General features: G+C 37.2%; 1 protein-coding gene across 5 annotated transcripts in view; it reads right to left on the reverse strand.

Annotated features, from left to right (window-relative positions):
- ASCC3 (activating signal cointegrator 1 complex subunit 3) overlaps positions 1-16,840 on the reverse strand; it is a 327,691-nt gene that overhangs the window by 24,548 nt on the left and 286,303 nt on the right. For all 5 annotated transcript variants that reach the window (XM_024551762.3, XM_045188637.3, XM_053914249.2 and 2 more), the window contains one exon: positions 5,643-5,867. In XM_024551762.3, the coding sequence (XP_024407530.2) occupies positions 5,643-5,867 (225 nt within the window). The remainder of the gene's footprint in view (positions 1-5,642; positions 5,868-16,840) is intronic.

Consider the following 16,840-nt stretch of genomic DNA (forward strand, 5'->3'; position numbering starts at 1 on the left):
CCAAATGGCGGCATAATTCTATGAAATTACTGGCCAGTACTCTTCAGAAGTGCCAAGGTCATGAAAGTCAAGGACATATGATAACTAAATGCAGTGGACTGGATCCTGGTCCAGAAGAAGGGCATTAATGAAATAAAATTCAAACTAATAAAATTTGAGTCAGGTCTATAGATTAGTTAATAGGCCTAGATTAGTACTGAGTCTAGATGTTAACATTAGAGGAAGCTGGTAAAGAATATATTGAAATTTTGTTCTACTATCTTTACAAACTTAAAACATAAATTTATGTGTCTAAAATTATTTCGAAATAAAAAATTAAAAAGCATTTTAAACTAAGAATTTAAACATTCATTAACAAAAAGAACAGAAACTCATATTCATGGGGGTGAAGGTATAATTACTAAAAATGACTATTTTAATATGTTGTTTTTCCAAATTTTCTACAAGAATTACTTTTGTAATTAAAGAGAAAATTATTACTCTTTAGATGTTATTTAAAAGGATCAAAAAATATTCAAGAAATGTAAATGTCATCCCAAGATGCTGTATTCAAAGTTATCTAATAGAGGCTAAAAGTATCTGACTGAATCCTTTTCCTTATAGCAAATTTATAAATAGAATCCTTTAGAAATTGCTAATTTCTATTATCATATAGCCTTTGAATCATTACTGACTGAGTGTTAAAAAAGAAAGTATTATACCAGCAATCTGATTAGAAAACTTTCACCCTTCTGGTCAAGATGGAGGCATAGGTGGACCACATCAAAATTACAACTAAAATATAGAACAACCATCACTCAGAAACTGGGTTGAATGGAAGTCTGACAACTATAGAGTTAAAGAAACCACATCCACCCAGACTGGTAGGAGGGATGCAGACATGGAATGGGCTGGTCCCTTACCCACCAGATAAAAATTGGTAGATAAAAATGGTAGATAAAAGTGGTAGATAAAAATTCAGGAGGGATATCTTGGTAATGAGGAATCTGAGCCCCATACTAGGCTCCCTGGCCCAGGCTTCTAGTGCCAGGAAGGTAAGTCCCCACAACTTCTGGCTGCAAAAACTAGCAGGAATTGAGTCAGTGGAAGAAACTACTGGAGCCCCATGCAGTTCCTCGTAAAGAACCCACACATAGACTCACCTACCCAGACTCACTCCACTTGAGCTCCAGCACTGGGGTAGTATCTTTAAAAATACTAGTGGCATAAAGGGAGGAATTGAAGTGTTTGGCATCAAGGCAAGCAGAGGACATTGTCTCTTTTCTAAACCCTTCCCCAACAGAGCTGGCAAGCTGGTGCCATATCTGAGACTCCATTAACTTGGCTAACACTGTTTGACCTGCCTTGGAGATACCCCAGAGATTCTGTCCCCCCAATTTATGGGCCCATCCTAGCTGCTTTTCCAAATGAATGGTTGGTCTTGGATCATGTGTCACAACTTCCTAAATCCCCTCAAATGAGCAACAGCTGGCTCAGTGAGCCCCAGGCCCAGCACTAGCAGCAGGCAGCCTAGATTCACATCTTGGCTTTGCCTGGGAATCTCCAAGCCCAGCACAAGTGTGCAGCCATCTCAGATGGCTTTGTAGCACAGGCAGGGTGGCCCCAGGCAAATCACAGGTGGGGGCTGACCTTGGCCTGCACCACCCCAGAAACCCCAGGGCCAGCACACTCACTGGACAGCTACAGACCACATCAGGGCACCACCACCTTGTCCCCGCACAGTTGATCCTCCATGGAGGTTGGTAGACAGTGGTCACAGCCAATCCTTGCAGCTGACTGGTCTGGGTAAATCCCTCCCATTGATCTGCCAACAGCAACCAAGGCTCAACTACAAGGGGAGGGTGTACTCAGCCCACATGAATTGTGCACCTCTAGTAACAAGCTTGGGTGATAGGGGAGGCTGTGCCACTGGACACTATAGGACACCTACTACATTAGGGCACACTACCACAACACAGAGTCAAAGCAGCTCTACCTAATACATAGAAACAAACACAGGGAGGCTGTCTAAATGAGTAGACAAAAAATATGGCCCAAATGAAAGAATAGATCAAAACTCCAGAAAAAGAGCTAAATGAAATAGAGATAAGTAATCTATCAGATGCAAAGTCACTGGTTGTAAAGATGCTCAAGGAACTTAGTGAGGACCTCAACAGCATAAAAAAGATCCAGTCAGAAACAAAAGATGCACTAATTGAAATAAAGAAAAATTTACAGGGAAAGAACAGTAGAGTGGATAAGGCCTAGAATCAAATCAATGACCTGGAACATAAGGAAGCAAAAAACAACCAATCAGAACAATGAGAAGAGAAGAGAATAATTAAAAAAAAAAGAGGACAGAATAAGCAGCCTCTGAGAAAACTTCAAGAGGTCCAACATTTGCATCATAGGGGGACCAGAAGGAGAAGAGAAAGAGTAAGAAATTGGAAATCTATTTGAAAAAATAATGAAAGAAAATGTCCCTAATTTGGCAAAGGAAATAGACATGCAAGTCCAGGAAGCACAGACAGTCCCAAACAAGATGGATGCAAACAAGGCCCATTCCAAGACATATCATAATTAAAATGCTGAAGGTTAAAAATAAAGAGAGAATCTTAAAAGCAGCAAGAGAAAAGAAGTTAGTTACCTACAGAGGAGTTCCCATAAGACTGTCAGCTGATTTCTCAAAAGAAACTTTGTAAGCTAGCATGGATTGGCAAGAAATATTCAGTCATGAGAAGTAGAGACCTACACCCAGGATTGCTGTACCCAGCAAAGCTACCATTTAGAATGCAAGGGCAGATAAAGGGCTTCCCAGACAACAAAAAAACTAAAGGAGTTCATCATCACCAAATCACTATTACATGAAGTGTTAAAGGGACTTATTTAAGAAAAAGAAGATCAAAACTATGAACAATAAAATGGCAAAATATACATATGTATCAACAATTGAATCTAAAAGACAAACTAAGCAAACAAGAACAGAGACAGAAGCATGGATACAGAGAGTGTTTTGATGGTTGCCAGATGGGAGGGAGACTGGGGGGGATGGGCAAAGAGGTGAGGGGATTAAGAAGTACTAATAGGTAGTTTCAGAATGGCCGTGGGGTGTAAAGGACAGGACAGGAAATGGAGGAGTGAAAGAACTTACGCATGACCCATGGACATGAACATTGGTGTGGGGACTGCCTGAGGGAGTGGGGGTGCTGGGTGGAGGTGCACAAAGGGGGAAAATCAGGACAACTGTAATAGCATAATCAATAAAATATAATTAAAAAATAAAAACGTTTATACATGATACACATATGTACATCTATAAATATATCGGTATGTATAAAAATGTAATCCCTCCTGCAACTTATCTGCAAACCTTCCTGACCCCTGGGTTCATTAACAGGTCAGCATTTAACGGGGGCAGGGAGGGCAACACTTATAGGAAACAAAAATGAGTATCCTGGGCTGCAGAGAAAATGTTAGGAACTTTAACCCCCGTTTATAAAGTGTGACTAACAAAGAGTGGCAAATCATCTTCCCAGAGAGGTAAACCATGTGTGGTTACAAAAAGAGTGTCAAAAAAATTTATGTGTTTATTATAGCCTTACTTCCCTTCTAATTCCCACTAAGTTTGTGCTTACTCTCTTTTAGGAAACATTCCCATTTGTTTATATAACAAAATTAAGGTTTTTTTCTGATAATAAAATAAAATTGTTAGAAGCTCATTTTAAAACATTCAAACATTTTAAAGAAGCATAAAGAAGAAATAAAAAATCATCCCACATTCTGCTACACAGAGATGGCTACTGTTAATCTTTTGGTGAATACTATTCTGGATATTCTCTCTAGGTACATGTTCACATATAGATGTAGATATTCTACAGAGATGTAGAATTCATAAATAGAATTGTAATATTCTGCAGTGTTCTATAATCGGAAAGATACTTTGGTTATTTTCAAGCCTTTAATTTTGAAATGATTCCATAATGTACATTGTTGTACATAAATCTTCACAGACTCATCATTTTACTTGTAAAAACACCTTAGGTCTTTTGAAAATTTAAAAAGTTGCATTTATTACAGAAATGTCCAAAAATGTATAATGTAGAAAACTCAAAATCTTGTAGCACTTAGCTATGCTTCCCCTCCCCGGCTACTCTCACAATCTCCTAGTGAACAGCAGCTGCAGCCTTCCAGTTGCTCTGGAGAAAAGCTTTGGAATCATCTTTGGTTCCTCAATTTCCCTCAAAATCCTGTCCAATCCATTAGTAGAATGTTTGTTCTCTTAAAAAAATATATATATATGATCTGAACAATTCTTACCAATCTCACTCATACCAAGGTGGTCTGGCCACCATCATTTCTTGCTGAGCCTTAAAGCTTTCAGGTTATAAGGACCACTGATACTGTTTCAGATACCACATTGCAATTAACCTTTAAAAAACATCACATGTAGATCAAAATATCACTGACATTTTGATCGAATGAATGACATGTCAAGGTTTCATATGGTATCAAAGAAGAACTTCCACAATTATCTGTGGGAAAGGCTATAAAAATACTTTTCCCTTTTAAACTACACCTCTGTGAGGCTGGATTTTCTTCATATACTTCAACTAAAACACATTGTAACAGACATCACAAAAGGTGATGTATGAATCTGCCTGACTTCTATTAAGCTACATATTAAACATACTTGCAAAAACAGAAAAACAATGCTATACTTTTCATTAATTTTTACTTTCAGAATATAGTTATTTTTTAAATGAAAAATCAAGTTATTATATTAACATATAATGGGGTTATTATTGCATTTTTAAATGAAGTAATAGATACTTGAGGATTTCTGTTTTAATGAGTATGGTAACTATGCACAGATAACTCCAACACGACCACTGGTGAACCACTGCTCTCGTAGCTTCCCTCTCGTTCAGAGTAAAATCTAAATCCTTACTATGGTTTGCAAACTCCCTACATGACCTCACCCCACTTGCTCTATAATCGCCACTCCTACCCCTCTCAGATCTCATTTCCAACCACACCTTTCCACCTTTTCTCTTACAATGGCCTCCTTGATTTCCCTTGGATGTACCCAGTAAGTTCCTACATGAAAGTCTTCGCACTAGCTTTTCTTAGTGTTTGGAATACATTCTCCAGAGAACCCTGGGACTCAGCCCCTTCCTTCAATTGTTTCTTAAATGTAACTTTATACGTAAGATAGTCCCTCAATACCACATTACAAAGTAGTACAAATCAGCACCTTCCATCTTTTTCTGTATTTCCTTAGTTATATATTATACCTTATTATTATTATTTTTAAATAGCAGTTCCAACCCCCTGGCTTATATTTTTAATTGTCTGTCTTCTTCATCTTGACTGAAAGTCCATGACAGCAGATATTCCTCTTAGTTGCTGCTGTCAGCTCAGTGCCTAGAAAAGTACCTGGTGCTTGATTACCTTCAATAAAATTTTGGTCGAATGAATGACTGAAATTATCATCTTATTGCATTTATATTTGCTTTTCTTTTGAAAATTCTTAATTTGATTCACCAGGTTTTTCTTAAAAATGCTATAATAAAAGTGTTTAAATGAAAGTACATTTTATTCTAGAACAGGGTAAAAAAAAGAAGGGACAGGAGAAAACGTAGGTATTAGAAATGACTTCATACCTGGCATACTCTGAGAGCTTGGTCCAAGACTGTCTTGGTGTCGGTATCGTAATCTGGGCAGGGCAGCATGGCTCGGCTGAGATGTGCCTGTAGCAGGAGATGCGCTTTGGTGTGAGGGCTGTCAAACGAATGAGGGTTTGATTCCAAGGGAAGACATTTTGCCAGTTCGCTATTCATATGATCTTCGTTGTGCCTTACTGGCAAATCTGTATATTCTTCTGCATCCTGAAAAAAGAAAACAACATAAATGTGTATATTATTAATATGCTAGGTGAAAAGTATAATAATATACTTCTTAGCTTTAACTACTAAAATTTAAAACATGGTTTAGAAAAAACATAGATAACCGTATCCCTTAAAGTTTTGCTTTGTTCAATACTATTATAAATATGTAAGGAAAAGCGAGTAATATATAATATATCTGAAATTCATGAGTACTCTTCTTATTTATTCAGTCAACAAAAATAATAGAGATCCTACTGGGCATCAAATATCATGCCTGACACTGGGCCCACAGCAGTGAATCAGAAACTGAGAGCACATCAAAGACAAAAAGTTCTACAAAGTGTAATGAGTGCTATGATACGGTCAGTACGGAGTACCGAAGGGACATTCGGTTTGGGGACTTAGTAACTTTAGAGGGTCAGGGAAAGCATCTTGGAAAAGTAATATTTAAGTAGAGATCCATAGATGAGCGGAAGAAATAAGGCAGGGCTGCGGCAAGGGGGAGGAGGACAGGAATGGTGAGGTAAGAAAAGGGTGAAGATTAGGGTCATTAACTTAAAATTTATTGTAATACATTAGATTTAAATAAAATTGTTCAAAATTCATGTTTCCAGTTCCACATGTAAGGAGCTTGGAAGCTATCACTCCATTCTAACAAGTAAAAACCTAGAAAGTCTGAAAAATCAACAACTCTTCTTGGATCCATATAGGGGGTGAACACAGGGCAAATGCTATCTCTAAGACCGGAAACACAGGCAAATTCAGGGAGTCAACCGCTAAGAGGAGCAGAGATTCACAAGCAGGAACTGCCAGGGAACCAGTGCCAGGCTGAGAAAACCGGAACTATAATTGATGAACTGGGGGAGGTTCTGTGTGGACAACCCTGAGAGCTAAAAAGTCCATGGGGACCAGTCACAGGGGACTCCCACAAAACTGTGAAATTTACCTTCAGGAGTTTGACCAGATTCTCACAGTAAATATCAAAGAAAAATCCCTGTGGGCTTTTCTAGTGTGGGGCGGGTCGGGGGGGGGGGGTTGATGCACCATTTTGAAATAAGTCAGAATACTCCATTTTTCTTAACAAAGAAACAAATAAAAAACCCCAAACAAAAACAAACTCCCCTCCCTCAAATACTATTTTTGATCCCCAGTGGGCTGAATCTGCAGATGTGAAACCCAGGGATATGGAAGGCTGACTGTGTATTTATTGAAAACAATCTACATATACGTGACCCATGCAGTTCAAACCAGTATTGTTCAGGAGTCCACTGTTTATCAACAATCACTTTGAATGTCGCTGATCTAAATAAACTGATTAAAAGACAGACGATGTCAGAATGAATCAAAAAATGTGACTGAATTATATTTTGTCCACAAGAAAACAACTTTAAAGGCATATATAAATTAAAGTAAATGGATGGAGAGAATATAGCATACTAACACTAATCAAATAAAACAAGAGGAGTTATATGAATTTCAGGCAGAGCAGACTTAAAAGGAAGGAAAATGATCATAGATAAAGAAGGTAATCACATAATAATAAAGGGGTCAATTCTCTAAGTAGATGTAACAGTTCTAACTGTATATGTGCCTAACAATTGAATATCAAACTAGGTGAGTGCAATGAGTGAATACAGGGTTAGTTTAGTATTTGAAAATCAATTGCTGTAATTCACTTTACTAATAAACTTAAAGAAAAAACCATAAAATCATCTGAAATGATGCAGAAAAAAAATCTGACAAAATCTAACATCTACCCCCCGAAACTCTCAGCAAACTAGGAAAAGAAGGTACTTTCTCAACCTGTGGGTTTTCTTTGAGAAACCCACAACTAACATCATATTTCAGTAAGAGACAGAATGCTTTCCCCTTAGGATCAGCAACAAGACAGGGATGTATTTTTCTTTCTTTCTTTTCCTTTCCCTTTTCCCTTTCCTTTCCTTCTTCTTCTCCCCTCCCCCTCCTTTCCTTTCTTCCTTCCTTTCAAAAAATATTTTATATTTATTTTTAGAGAGAAGGGGAACGGAGCAAGAAAGAAGGGGAGAGAAACATCAATGTGTGGTTGCCTCTTACATGCCCCCCTACTAGGGATCTGGCCCGGAACCCAGGCATATGCCCTGACTGGGAATCGAACTAGAGATTCTTTGGTTTGCAGGCTGACACTCAATCCACTGAGCCACACCAGCAAGGGCAAGACAGGGATTTCTGTTCTTAGTAGTTCAATTCAACATTTACCGGGGGTTCTACCCAGTGCAATAAGGCAAGAAAAAGAATTAACAACCATCCAGAGTGAAAGGGAAGAAGTAAAACTGTCTTTATTTGTAGATGATATGCTCATCAATATAGAAAACCCAATGAAATGTATAAAATAATCTACCAGGATAAGTGAGCTTAGCAAGTTTCAGGATACAAGATCAGCACACAAAATCAATTGTATTTCTGGATATTAGCAACCAAAAACCAGAACTAAAGAAACAAATTTTAATGGCATAAAATATATTAAGTACTTAGAAATAAATCTGACAAAAAAAAACCAAAAAACGAAAGACCTGTACACTGAAAACTACAAAACATTGCTAAGAAAAATTAAAGATGACGTAACTAAAGAGAAATATATACCTTCATTCTCCCAAAATTGACCTATAGATATGATACAATCTTAATCACAGCAGATTTTTTATCCTTTGGCTGGCTGACTGACAAATTGATGTTTTTAAAGGATTCCAATATGTGCACATGCAGGAGTAGGGGGTGGTGAGTGGTAAGGAGAGACCCACACCAACAAGCAAGTCTGAAACACAGCTAGGTGTCCTACAGTTCAACTCACTTCCGATGCTATCTACCTGGGGACAGCGTCAGATATCCCACACATCAAGGGTTCGGTTCTACAAGACTGACTCTCCTCTCCACTTCAGATGCCAGTTGCAAGCCCAGATTATCACCTGTGTTTCTGACTGACTGGCTATAGATTGGGCTTCCAACAACACTTTACTTGGGTTGCGTTAATTTGCTTGAGTGGTTCACAGAACTCAGAAATATTTTACAATAATTATTATTAGATTACTGGTTTTCTATGAAAGGGTGTAACACAGGAACAGGCAAATGAAAGAAATGCATAGGGCAAGGTATGGGAAAAGGGCTTAGAGCTTCCATACTCTCTCGGAGCTGGACCAATCTCCATGTGTTCACCAACTGGAAAGCTCTCCAAACTCTGCCTTTTTGGGTTTTTAGGAAGGTTTCATTGCATAGGCATGATTAATTACAACATCAGTCATCAGTCATTAACTCCATCTTCATTCATCCCCTCTCTCCTCCCCCAGAGGCTGGGGGGTGGTCATGGGTGAAATGAGATGGTGGGGTTAAAATTCCCAACCTTCTAACCACATGGTTGTCAAGGAGTCTCCATTCTTAGGTGTTTTCCAAAAGTCACCTCACTTCACATGACAAAAGGCACCTTTACTGTGCTCTTCATCACTTAGGAAATTACAAGGGCTTTAGCTCTATGCCAGAAACAGGGATGAAGACCAAATATATATTTCAAGAGCAAATACATATTTCTTATTACAAATCACAATTCTAAAATTCATATGGAAATGCAAGGAACCTAGAATAACTGACAGAACTCTGGAAGTGTTGTATTAGAATAGAATAAAGAATCCAGAAATAAACCCATACAAATATGAAAAACTTATTTTAGACAAAGTCTCAAAGGCAAAGCAGTGGAGAAAGAACAGTCTTTTCCAGAAATGATGGAATAATTGGGTGTTCACATGCAAATAAGCAAAAAACCCGAAAAACACCACTCCCCAACTTCAATCTTTTCCTTATACTGTATACAAAAATTCACTCACGTTAAATCTAAAACTAGAAAACATAGGAGAATATCTTTGGTGTGTACGGTTAGGAAAAGACTGCATCGATAAAATAACTTAAAGCACATTCTATAAAGAAAATTGGTAAGTTGAACTTCATCCCTCCAAAAAAAAGACATTGTTAAGACAATGAAAATATAACCGACATAATGAAAATATTTGCAGATCATACATCTAATATAGTATTTGTATCTAGAATATATACACATTCTCAAAACTTAGGGTAAAAAACAAGTAGCCCATTAAAAAAAGTGGGCAAAGATGTAACAGACATTTTACATAAACACATGAACTATCATTAGTTATGAGGAAAATAAAAATTAGAATGGCCAAAATTTAAATGACTAACATACCAAGTATTGGCAAGAATGTGCAAAAAATGAACTCCCTATGGAGCTTGTGGGAATGTAAAAGTTACAATCTCTTTGGAGAACAGTTTCACATTTGCCATTCTATTCGTAGGAATTTACCCAAAAGAAAAGCAAGCCCAAAAAGACCTGTGCACAGTGCTTGACAGTAGCTTTACTTATAAAGTGAAAAACTAGAGAAACACGTAAGGTCATCAACAGGCCGAAGGGATAAACAAACTTTTTTATCCATAAAGTGGAATTGTACTCAGCAATAAAAAGAATGAACTATTGTGGGAGGTGGGGTGGGTGGGGTGGGAGAAAGTAGTGGTGGGAAAATGGAGACAACTGTACTTGAACAACAGCAAAAAAAAAAAAAAAATTAGGTCATTTATGAAACAAACAAAGAATGAACTATCATACCATAACATAGATGAATTTCAAAATAATTATGCTGAATAAAAGAAGACAGACCCTAAAAAAAAGTACATCCTGTAGGATTCCACTTATATAGTACTCTAGAAAACGCCAACTAATCTACAGTGAGGGAAGGCAGGCTGGCGCTTGTCTGGGCCAGAGTGCAGATTGGGAGCCTGGGGGAGTGGAAGCTCACATAGGGCTATCCCGGATCTTCTGATCTGAATCTGACAGGCATAGGATCTTGCCTATGAAGCAAGACCATATGATGGAACCCTTTAAGATTTTATTATTTGGAATTCAGTAAAATGAAACACTTAGAATATTCTACCTGTATATAATATATCTTCACCTTTTCTTACTTGATTTACAATTTCAGAAACCTGTGCCTTTACTGTATGCTAAGAATATAGTACAAGAGGACTAATAAAAAGGACATTGATGGTAGTGTTATTTCCCTGTTTTACAAATTTAGACTATATTAACAGGCAAATATCTATTTCAAAAATTGAATGAAATAAATTCATTTAAATAAATATTTGTTGCATATCTACAGTATGAGGAAGACAGTCATTATTCAATCATGTAAGTAAATGTAAATTTGTTATGTTGGCAAGTGCTGTATGTATGGAAGCATGAGAGAGTTTAGCAAAGAAATCTGACCCAGTTAGGAAGGTTTCCTGAAAGAAAGGCAGATGAACTGAGACACAGAGGAGGGCAGGTATTAACCAGATGAGAGAGAAGTGGAAGAGTTCTGGGGACGGTCTATGGAAAGGCCCAGTGGTGGGAGGGAAACAGGGAGTCCAAGGGACTGAGAAATGCTGTGTAAAGTACTTTCCATTGATTTAAACAGTATGCTGGAAAAAAATATCTTTAATGACTATTTGCAACATTCTGTTTAACTGAACCAGAAATATTTAAAATTATGTATCTTGTCTTACTTTGCTTTGCAATTGTCAAAAATATCACAGTTTCTCTATGCTATTTCCAACATTGTTTTCACCCTTTAGGGCTGCTTTATGTAAGAAGTATATGCTGACACATTATCAGTTAACAATGCTTTGCCCCATGTGTCATCTTGGTTTTCTTTAAATATGTTATTTCAGCACTTTCCTGTTTTCTCTGAGGTCATCTGCCAAAGAAGAAGGACCACTTACAATGACAGTGCTATTGTGTTTTATTTCAGGTGAATTGTCACCTCCGTACTGACCCATCTCAATCCAATATCTGGGCTCCAACCAAGTCTCTATCAGCAACTGTCCACCTATCCCAGCCTTACCAAAGGGCTTAAGAAAAATGGAATAGCAGATAAGGAAAAGGATGGTTCAGATCTAAAACACAATCTTTTCCTTCAAGGAAATTAAAATGATGTCGAGGCAAACGATTTATACAAATAATTATTTTAAGTGTAGAATACCATTTGTTAATCAGAGAAGAGCACTAAAGTGAATTGGATGTGTTGGAAAGTTTCCCCAAAGAGGCAGTGTTTGTTCTAGGCTTAGAACAGTCTGTAGGAGAGGACAGAGGGAGAGAGATGCCCTGCATGCCCAGCAGAGAAAACAGAACACCCAGATCCATAGAAACAGATAAGGAGGGGTCTACGGTTTAAGCCGCAGGGATGAGGAGAATGATGCTGCTATTAATAACAGAGAAGCTGAGAAGACAGTGAGCGGGAGATTTCTGTCAAGCATGCAAAATACACTTAAAGAGAAGGCAATAAGCCAGATAGATAGAGATGGAGGAAGAAGAAAGCAGCTTTAACTCTGTTTCATAGTCTAAAAACTATTCATATTTACATTTATTTCTACTGTTCATAAAACACATCTTCTGATCTTTCACCAGAAGGAAATTGCACAGCAATTTTAATACCACAAACTGAATTGGCTCTCCAGGTTTGTGATAATGCAGGAATAGGTTTAGACTTACAAATTACATGAAAAGTTCGATTAAAATAAAATTACGTGGAAAGTAACAATTTGGCTGAAAACACTAATTAACAGTATTGCTAAGTAATCCACTTTCCTCAGTAGAATCTTGTTCAAATTTGATTATATACATTATACATCCCCTTCCCTACACTGAGGGAAGGAGAGGCAGAGGGAGGGGGAGAAGGAGGAGTAAAGAGAGGGAAAAGAGAGAAATTGATTAATTTTGATTGACTGACAACAATATAAATTGGGCATTTTCATGTCTTAGTGCCCAAATACCTCTGAAAGTGTGAACATCTTTCTGTGTGACTCTAAGTACTCACACAGAGATGCACATTTTTCATGAAGCATGACTGTCACATGCAAGCCAACTACTTCATTTGGTGCTAAACTAAAGAAACAATGACTTGCTCCAATGCTAAAGGAAAAACTAGTGGTGTTGAACTCACTGAGAAGCAGCATATCTGAACAGGGCTGCCTACCACAACCATGCTTATTGTGCTTTTAGGCAAATCGGATCATTAGTGCCTTTTTGTTATATTTGTTTATATTAGAATCGAAACTCCATGTAAGACGTGACTCCACTATTCTCCAAACTGTGCCAATTCTGCTTGAATTACCCGATATATGGCTTTAATCCCCTGTTTCACTAGGACTGTGATTTTGCTCACTGCCAGCAGTATCAGTATCAGACGAGTCTGCTAACAGCTGAGTACCTTTTAGGTTGGAAAGAATGCTATGCAGTAGAGAAATCCTTCTATGTCTAATGAGGAGGTCATCAGATCTTTTTTAAAATTTACTTATTGATTTCAGAGAGAGAGAGGAGGGGGGAGAGAGGGAGAGAGAGAGAGAGAGAACTAGAGAGAGAGAGAGAGAGAGAGAGAGCGAGAGAGAGAGAGATCAATGTGTTATTCCACTTAGTTATGCATTCATTGGTTGACTCTCACATGTGCCCTGACTGGGGATCAAACCTGCAACCTTGGCATTTCAGGATGATATGATGCCTTTTCTCAGTGCATAAAGCAATCTTTCTAAACTAATGGGTTCATGATTTCTTTGCAAAAACTACACACTTTAATGAAAATAAAAATATTTTAATAACCACAATGGACAAGGTTTGTCTTAATGTGCTGAGTCATTTCTTTACCACATTTTTACTCAGCATATTGTTGGGTATGTAATGGTGAACAAAAGCAGAAAAGACTCCCTACTCTTACAAAGGTTTATAGTCAGGTTGGGGAGCCAGACCTTAACTAAAATTGACTGTGAAAAAAAGCAAAATGGTAACTGGACAAGTCTAAGGAGGGAGAGGTACAAATAATAAGAGTGGTCAGGGAAGATATCTTTGAGGAGGTTATGACTGAGCTGAATTAGAGTAAAAAAATTATTATTTCTAAATAAAGAAGGGAAGACTGATAGGTTAAGGTTCAAACTTGAATTGAAAAAGAGGGTCACTATTACAGGAGAATACTCGTTAGAATAAGCCTACAGATTTCATTATTTAACATATGCTTTTAATAAGTAATGTCTTTTTCATTATTAAATTCGACACAGGCAATTTTTTTTTGAGATCTTCAAAGGAGCTGATACTTGATTTATAAATTTTTATATAATATCAAATCCATAATAGTTTCTGTAGTTAAAACATACCCATAATTAACAGAGGTCTCATCAAAAGCTATTGCTTCCTTTGAGTATCCCTCCTTTTCTGCTCCCAGTGTTTGAATTTAAGGGGACTCCAAAGAATGCAGCAGTAACTCATCCCCTTAGAAAGAGAGATCACGAGGGTGCAATGGCATGGTGCGAGGAGGCAGAGAGAACACTGAATCTGGGCATTGATACAACAGCTGGATTTTCAGCTCTGCCATTTACAAGCTATGTGACCTTCTGAGAGTAAGTGAACCTCCCTAAGTCCCAAATTCCTCATCTTAAATTGGGATTTGGTGTGAGCATGCAGTGTGATAGTGTTTATGAAACACTTAAGAACTGTAAGACTTGGAATACATGTCAGGCATTATTATTATTATTATTATTATTATAATCCTTACATCTGATACCATATGGGATGCTAACTGAGGTTTAAGTTTCAATTATTTGAGTTTTGTTCTATAGGTTTCAGTTGCAAATTTTTGTTTATAATTATGTACATACAATTCACTACCTAAAAGACATTTAATTCATTCATTAAAATATGATTCTTGAATATTATTCAAAAATTATATCTATATGTTTTTACTGATTCTTTACTAGTAATGGCACATTAACTTCACCCAAGTAATCATATAATTTTTCTGTAATTGTGTTGCAAAAAACATTGGCTCCTTGAAAGACAATGTTTTCATAATATAAGACAGAATCACATTAAAGATTAAGATTCAGGAATTCTGTCCTCTTGAACTACATGTTTGGTACTGCAGGCTTTAGTCTCCAATCTCCAATTAGGTTTCTTTTAAATCCATATTAATTAAATGTTCACAAAAGCAAATCAGTGTGTGATAAGAAAATATGCTGTTTTTAGTGTATTTTAGTGAACTAACTCAAAATACTGTGGAAAGACAGCAAAAAGAATGAATCATTTATATTGTACATCTGGTAAAACTTTTCTGAAGGAAAAGTATTATAGAAAGTTATATTACTCTGAAACCCTAAATATTTTCTAATAAAAACTCAAGTGCTATGAACCACAAGAATGATGCATAAAATATTGACTTTTAAAAATAAATTAGGATAAATTAAAAAATCAGCATTTTTAGCTCTTGTGTGTGGTGATTAGGGACTTGAGAAGCAATTTAAAATGAAAACTGACTTAAGACAACTGCTACTTAATCCCCCATCGCTCTGCCAGCACCTCCTGTGAAAACCATGATCGTTTGTTCCTGGAATTCCAATTCACAATTTTTCTAAGCTCTTTAGAATGTGGCATGTTTGCTTCACCTGTTTACTTAGCTCTTACCTCTTTCAAATATTTTATTCTGGATGTTTTAGAATATTTAAAAAGATTTCTTACTTCAAATTGATTAAAAAAGTGGCAATCTCAGGATCAGCAGGAAGAGTAAGTAAAATAAAATTCCTGCTTAAAAACAAAAAAGCAAACAAAACCCTTTCTAGACACTTCTTCCTCAGTAGAACACTCTATTTACCTCCAAATTACTCGTCTAATTTTAAACAACTTGTCTAGTTAATTTCCTGTGTGTGATCACTGACTATAAGTAAGGTTCATTTTCTTATCTACATCATGTAGGTAATTAAAGGAAATTGAAAGTGGGCAGTGAAGCTTTTATGCGACTGGGATTGAAGCTGAATGGAGGGCAGCGAGGTCAGTGGAGTCCATTATGTTTTGATGTGAGAGGCTGGTTGGTCTACACAGTCCTTGTTTGTTTAGTACAGGCTGGACGGGCTGCTAACGGCAAATCTATGTCTCTGATTTGCCCAGCTGTCCTTGAATAAAGATGTCTTTCCCTGCAAATGTTAAATGACAGTGATTGACAACCTATGATGAACTCTGCTTGCAACCCCCTGCTACTGTTTTTAGATTGCAAAAGAAAAAAAACAGAAGAAACATCTTTCATAATCACACAAATGGGCCCTGCTGTTCAATAGTTTTCATTTTGTTTCCCTTTTCATCACAAACCTCAAGCTGTCCTACAAGTGCCATAAACTCAGCTACTCCACGTAGAGTAAAAAAATAAAAAAAATACATACGTATGTACGCCACTACATTCTGCTCGCATATTTACACTGGTATGAATTTCCTGGGGATGCACACTCTTACACAATTGTTTATTCACACCACCGTATCACTAACTTACTTGCCTGTTCTCCCAAGAACACATGGCAAATGTATACTGCAGAGGGTCTTTCAGTGATTAGTTAGGGCTCCAGGAGCTTTATTCAATCAGAAGCTTATTAAATACTTACAATCTATGTTAGTTTTTTCTTTAGTGAAAGTGTGTGAACAGTGAATTTTGAGTGTGCACGTGTACGTGAGTGTATTTATGCAGCTGTTCTTCTTTCAGGTGCACTAACTGTAAGAGTCAGCTTTAACTAAGCAAATTACCAAGGTAAGAAACAGCCAGAGTGGGTTCATGCTTGTCTCATGTAAGCATGACGTAGCAGCACACTGGCACTTCCATGTGCTGTCGCTGCCTACACGGAACTCACTAAACAGGTAAGAGGGCACTTGCGCAGTGCACGTGGCTACCTGATGGATGTGAGGGACTAAAGAAGCTTTATGCTACAACTTAATCTCTGTCATGGGAAAAGTAAAACTTACAAAGTTAATGAGTTCTAGACTTTAAGTAGCACTTGATTAATTTGTAACATTCTGAGGCGTTAAAACAAACCAAAATTAGTTTCTCACATTCCAGTGCTGTCTTTTGGCCACTGAAGCTGCAGAAAAAACATTACAG

The sequence above is a fragment of the Desmodus rotundus genome, chromosome 11 (genome assembly GCF_022682495.2).
Source record: "Desmodus rotundus isolate HL8 chromosome 11, HLdesRot8A.1, whole genome shotgun sequence".
NCBI lineage: Eukaryota > Metazoa > Chordata > Mammalia > Chiroptera > Phyllostomidae > Desmodus > Desmodus rotundus.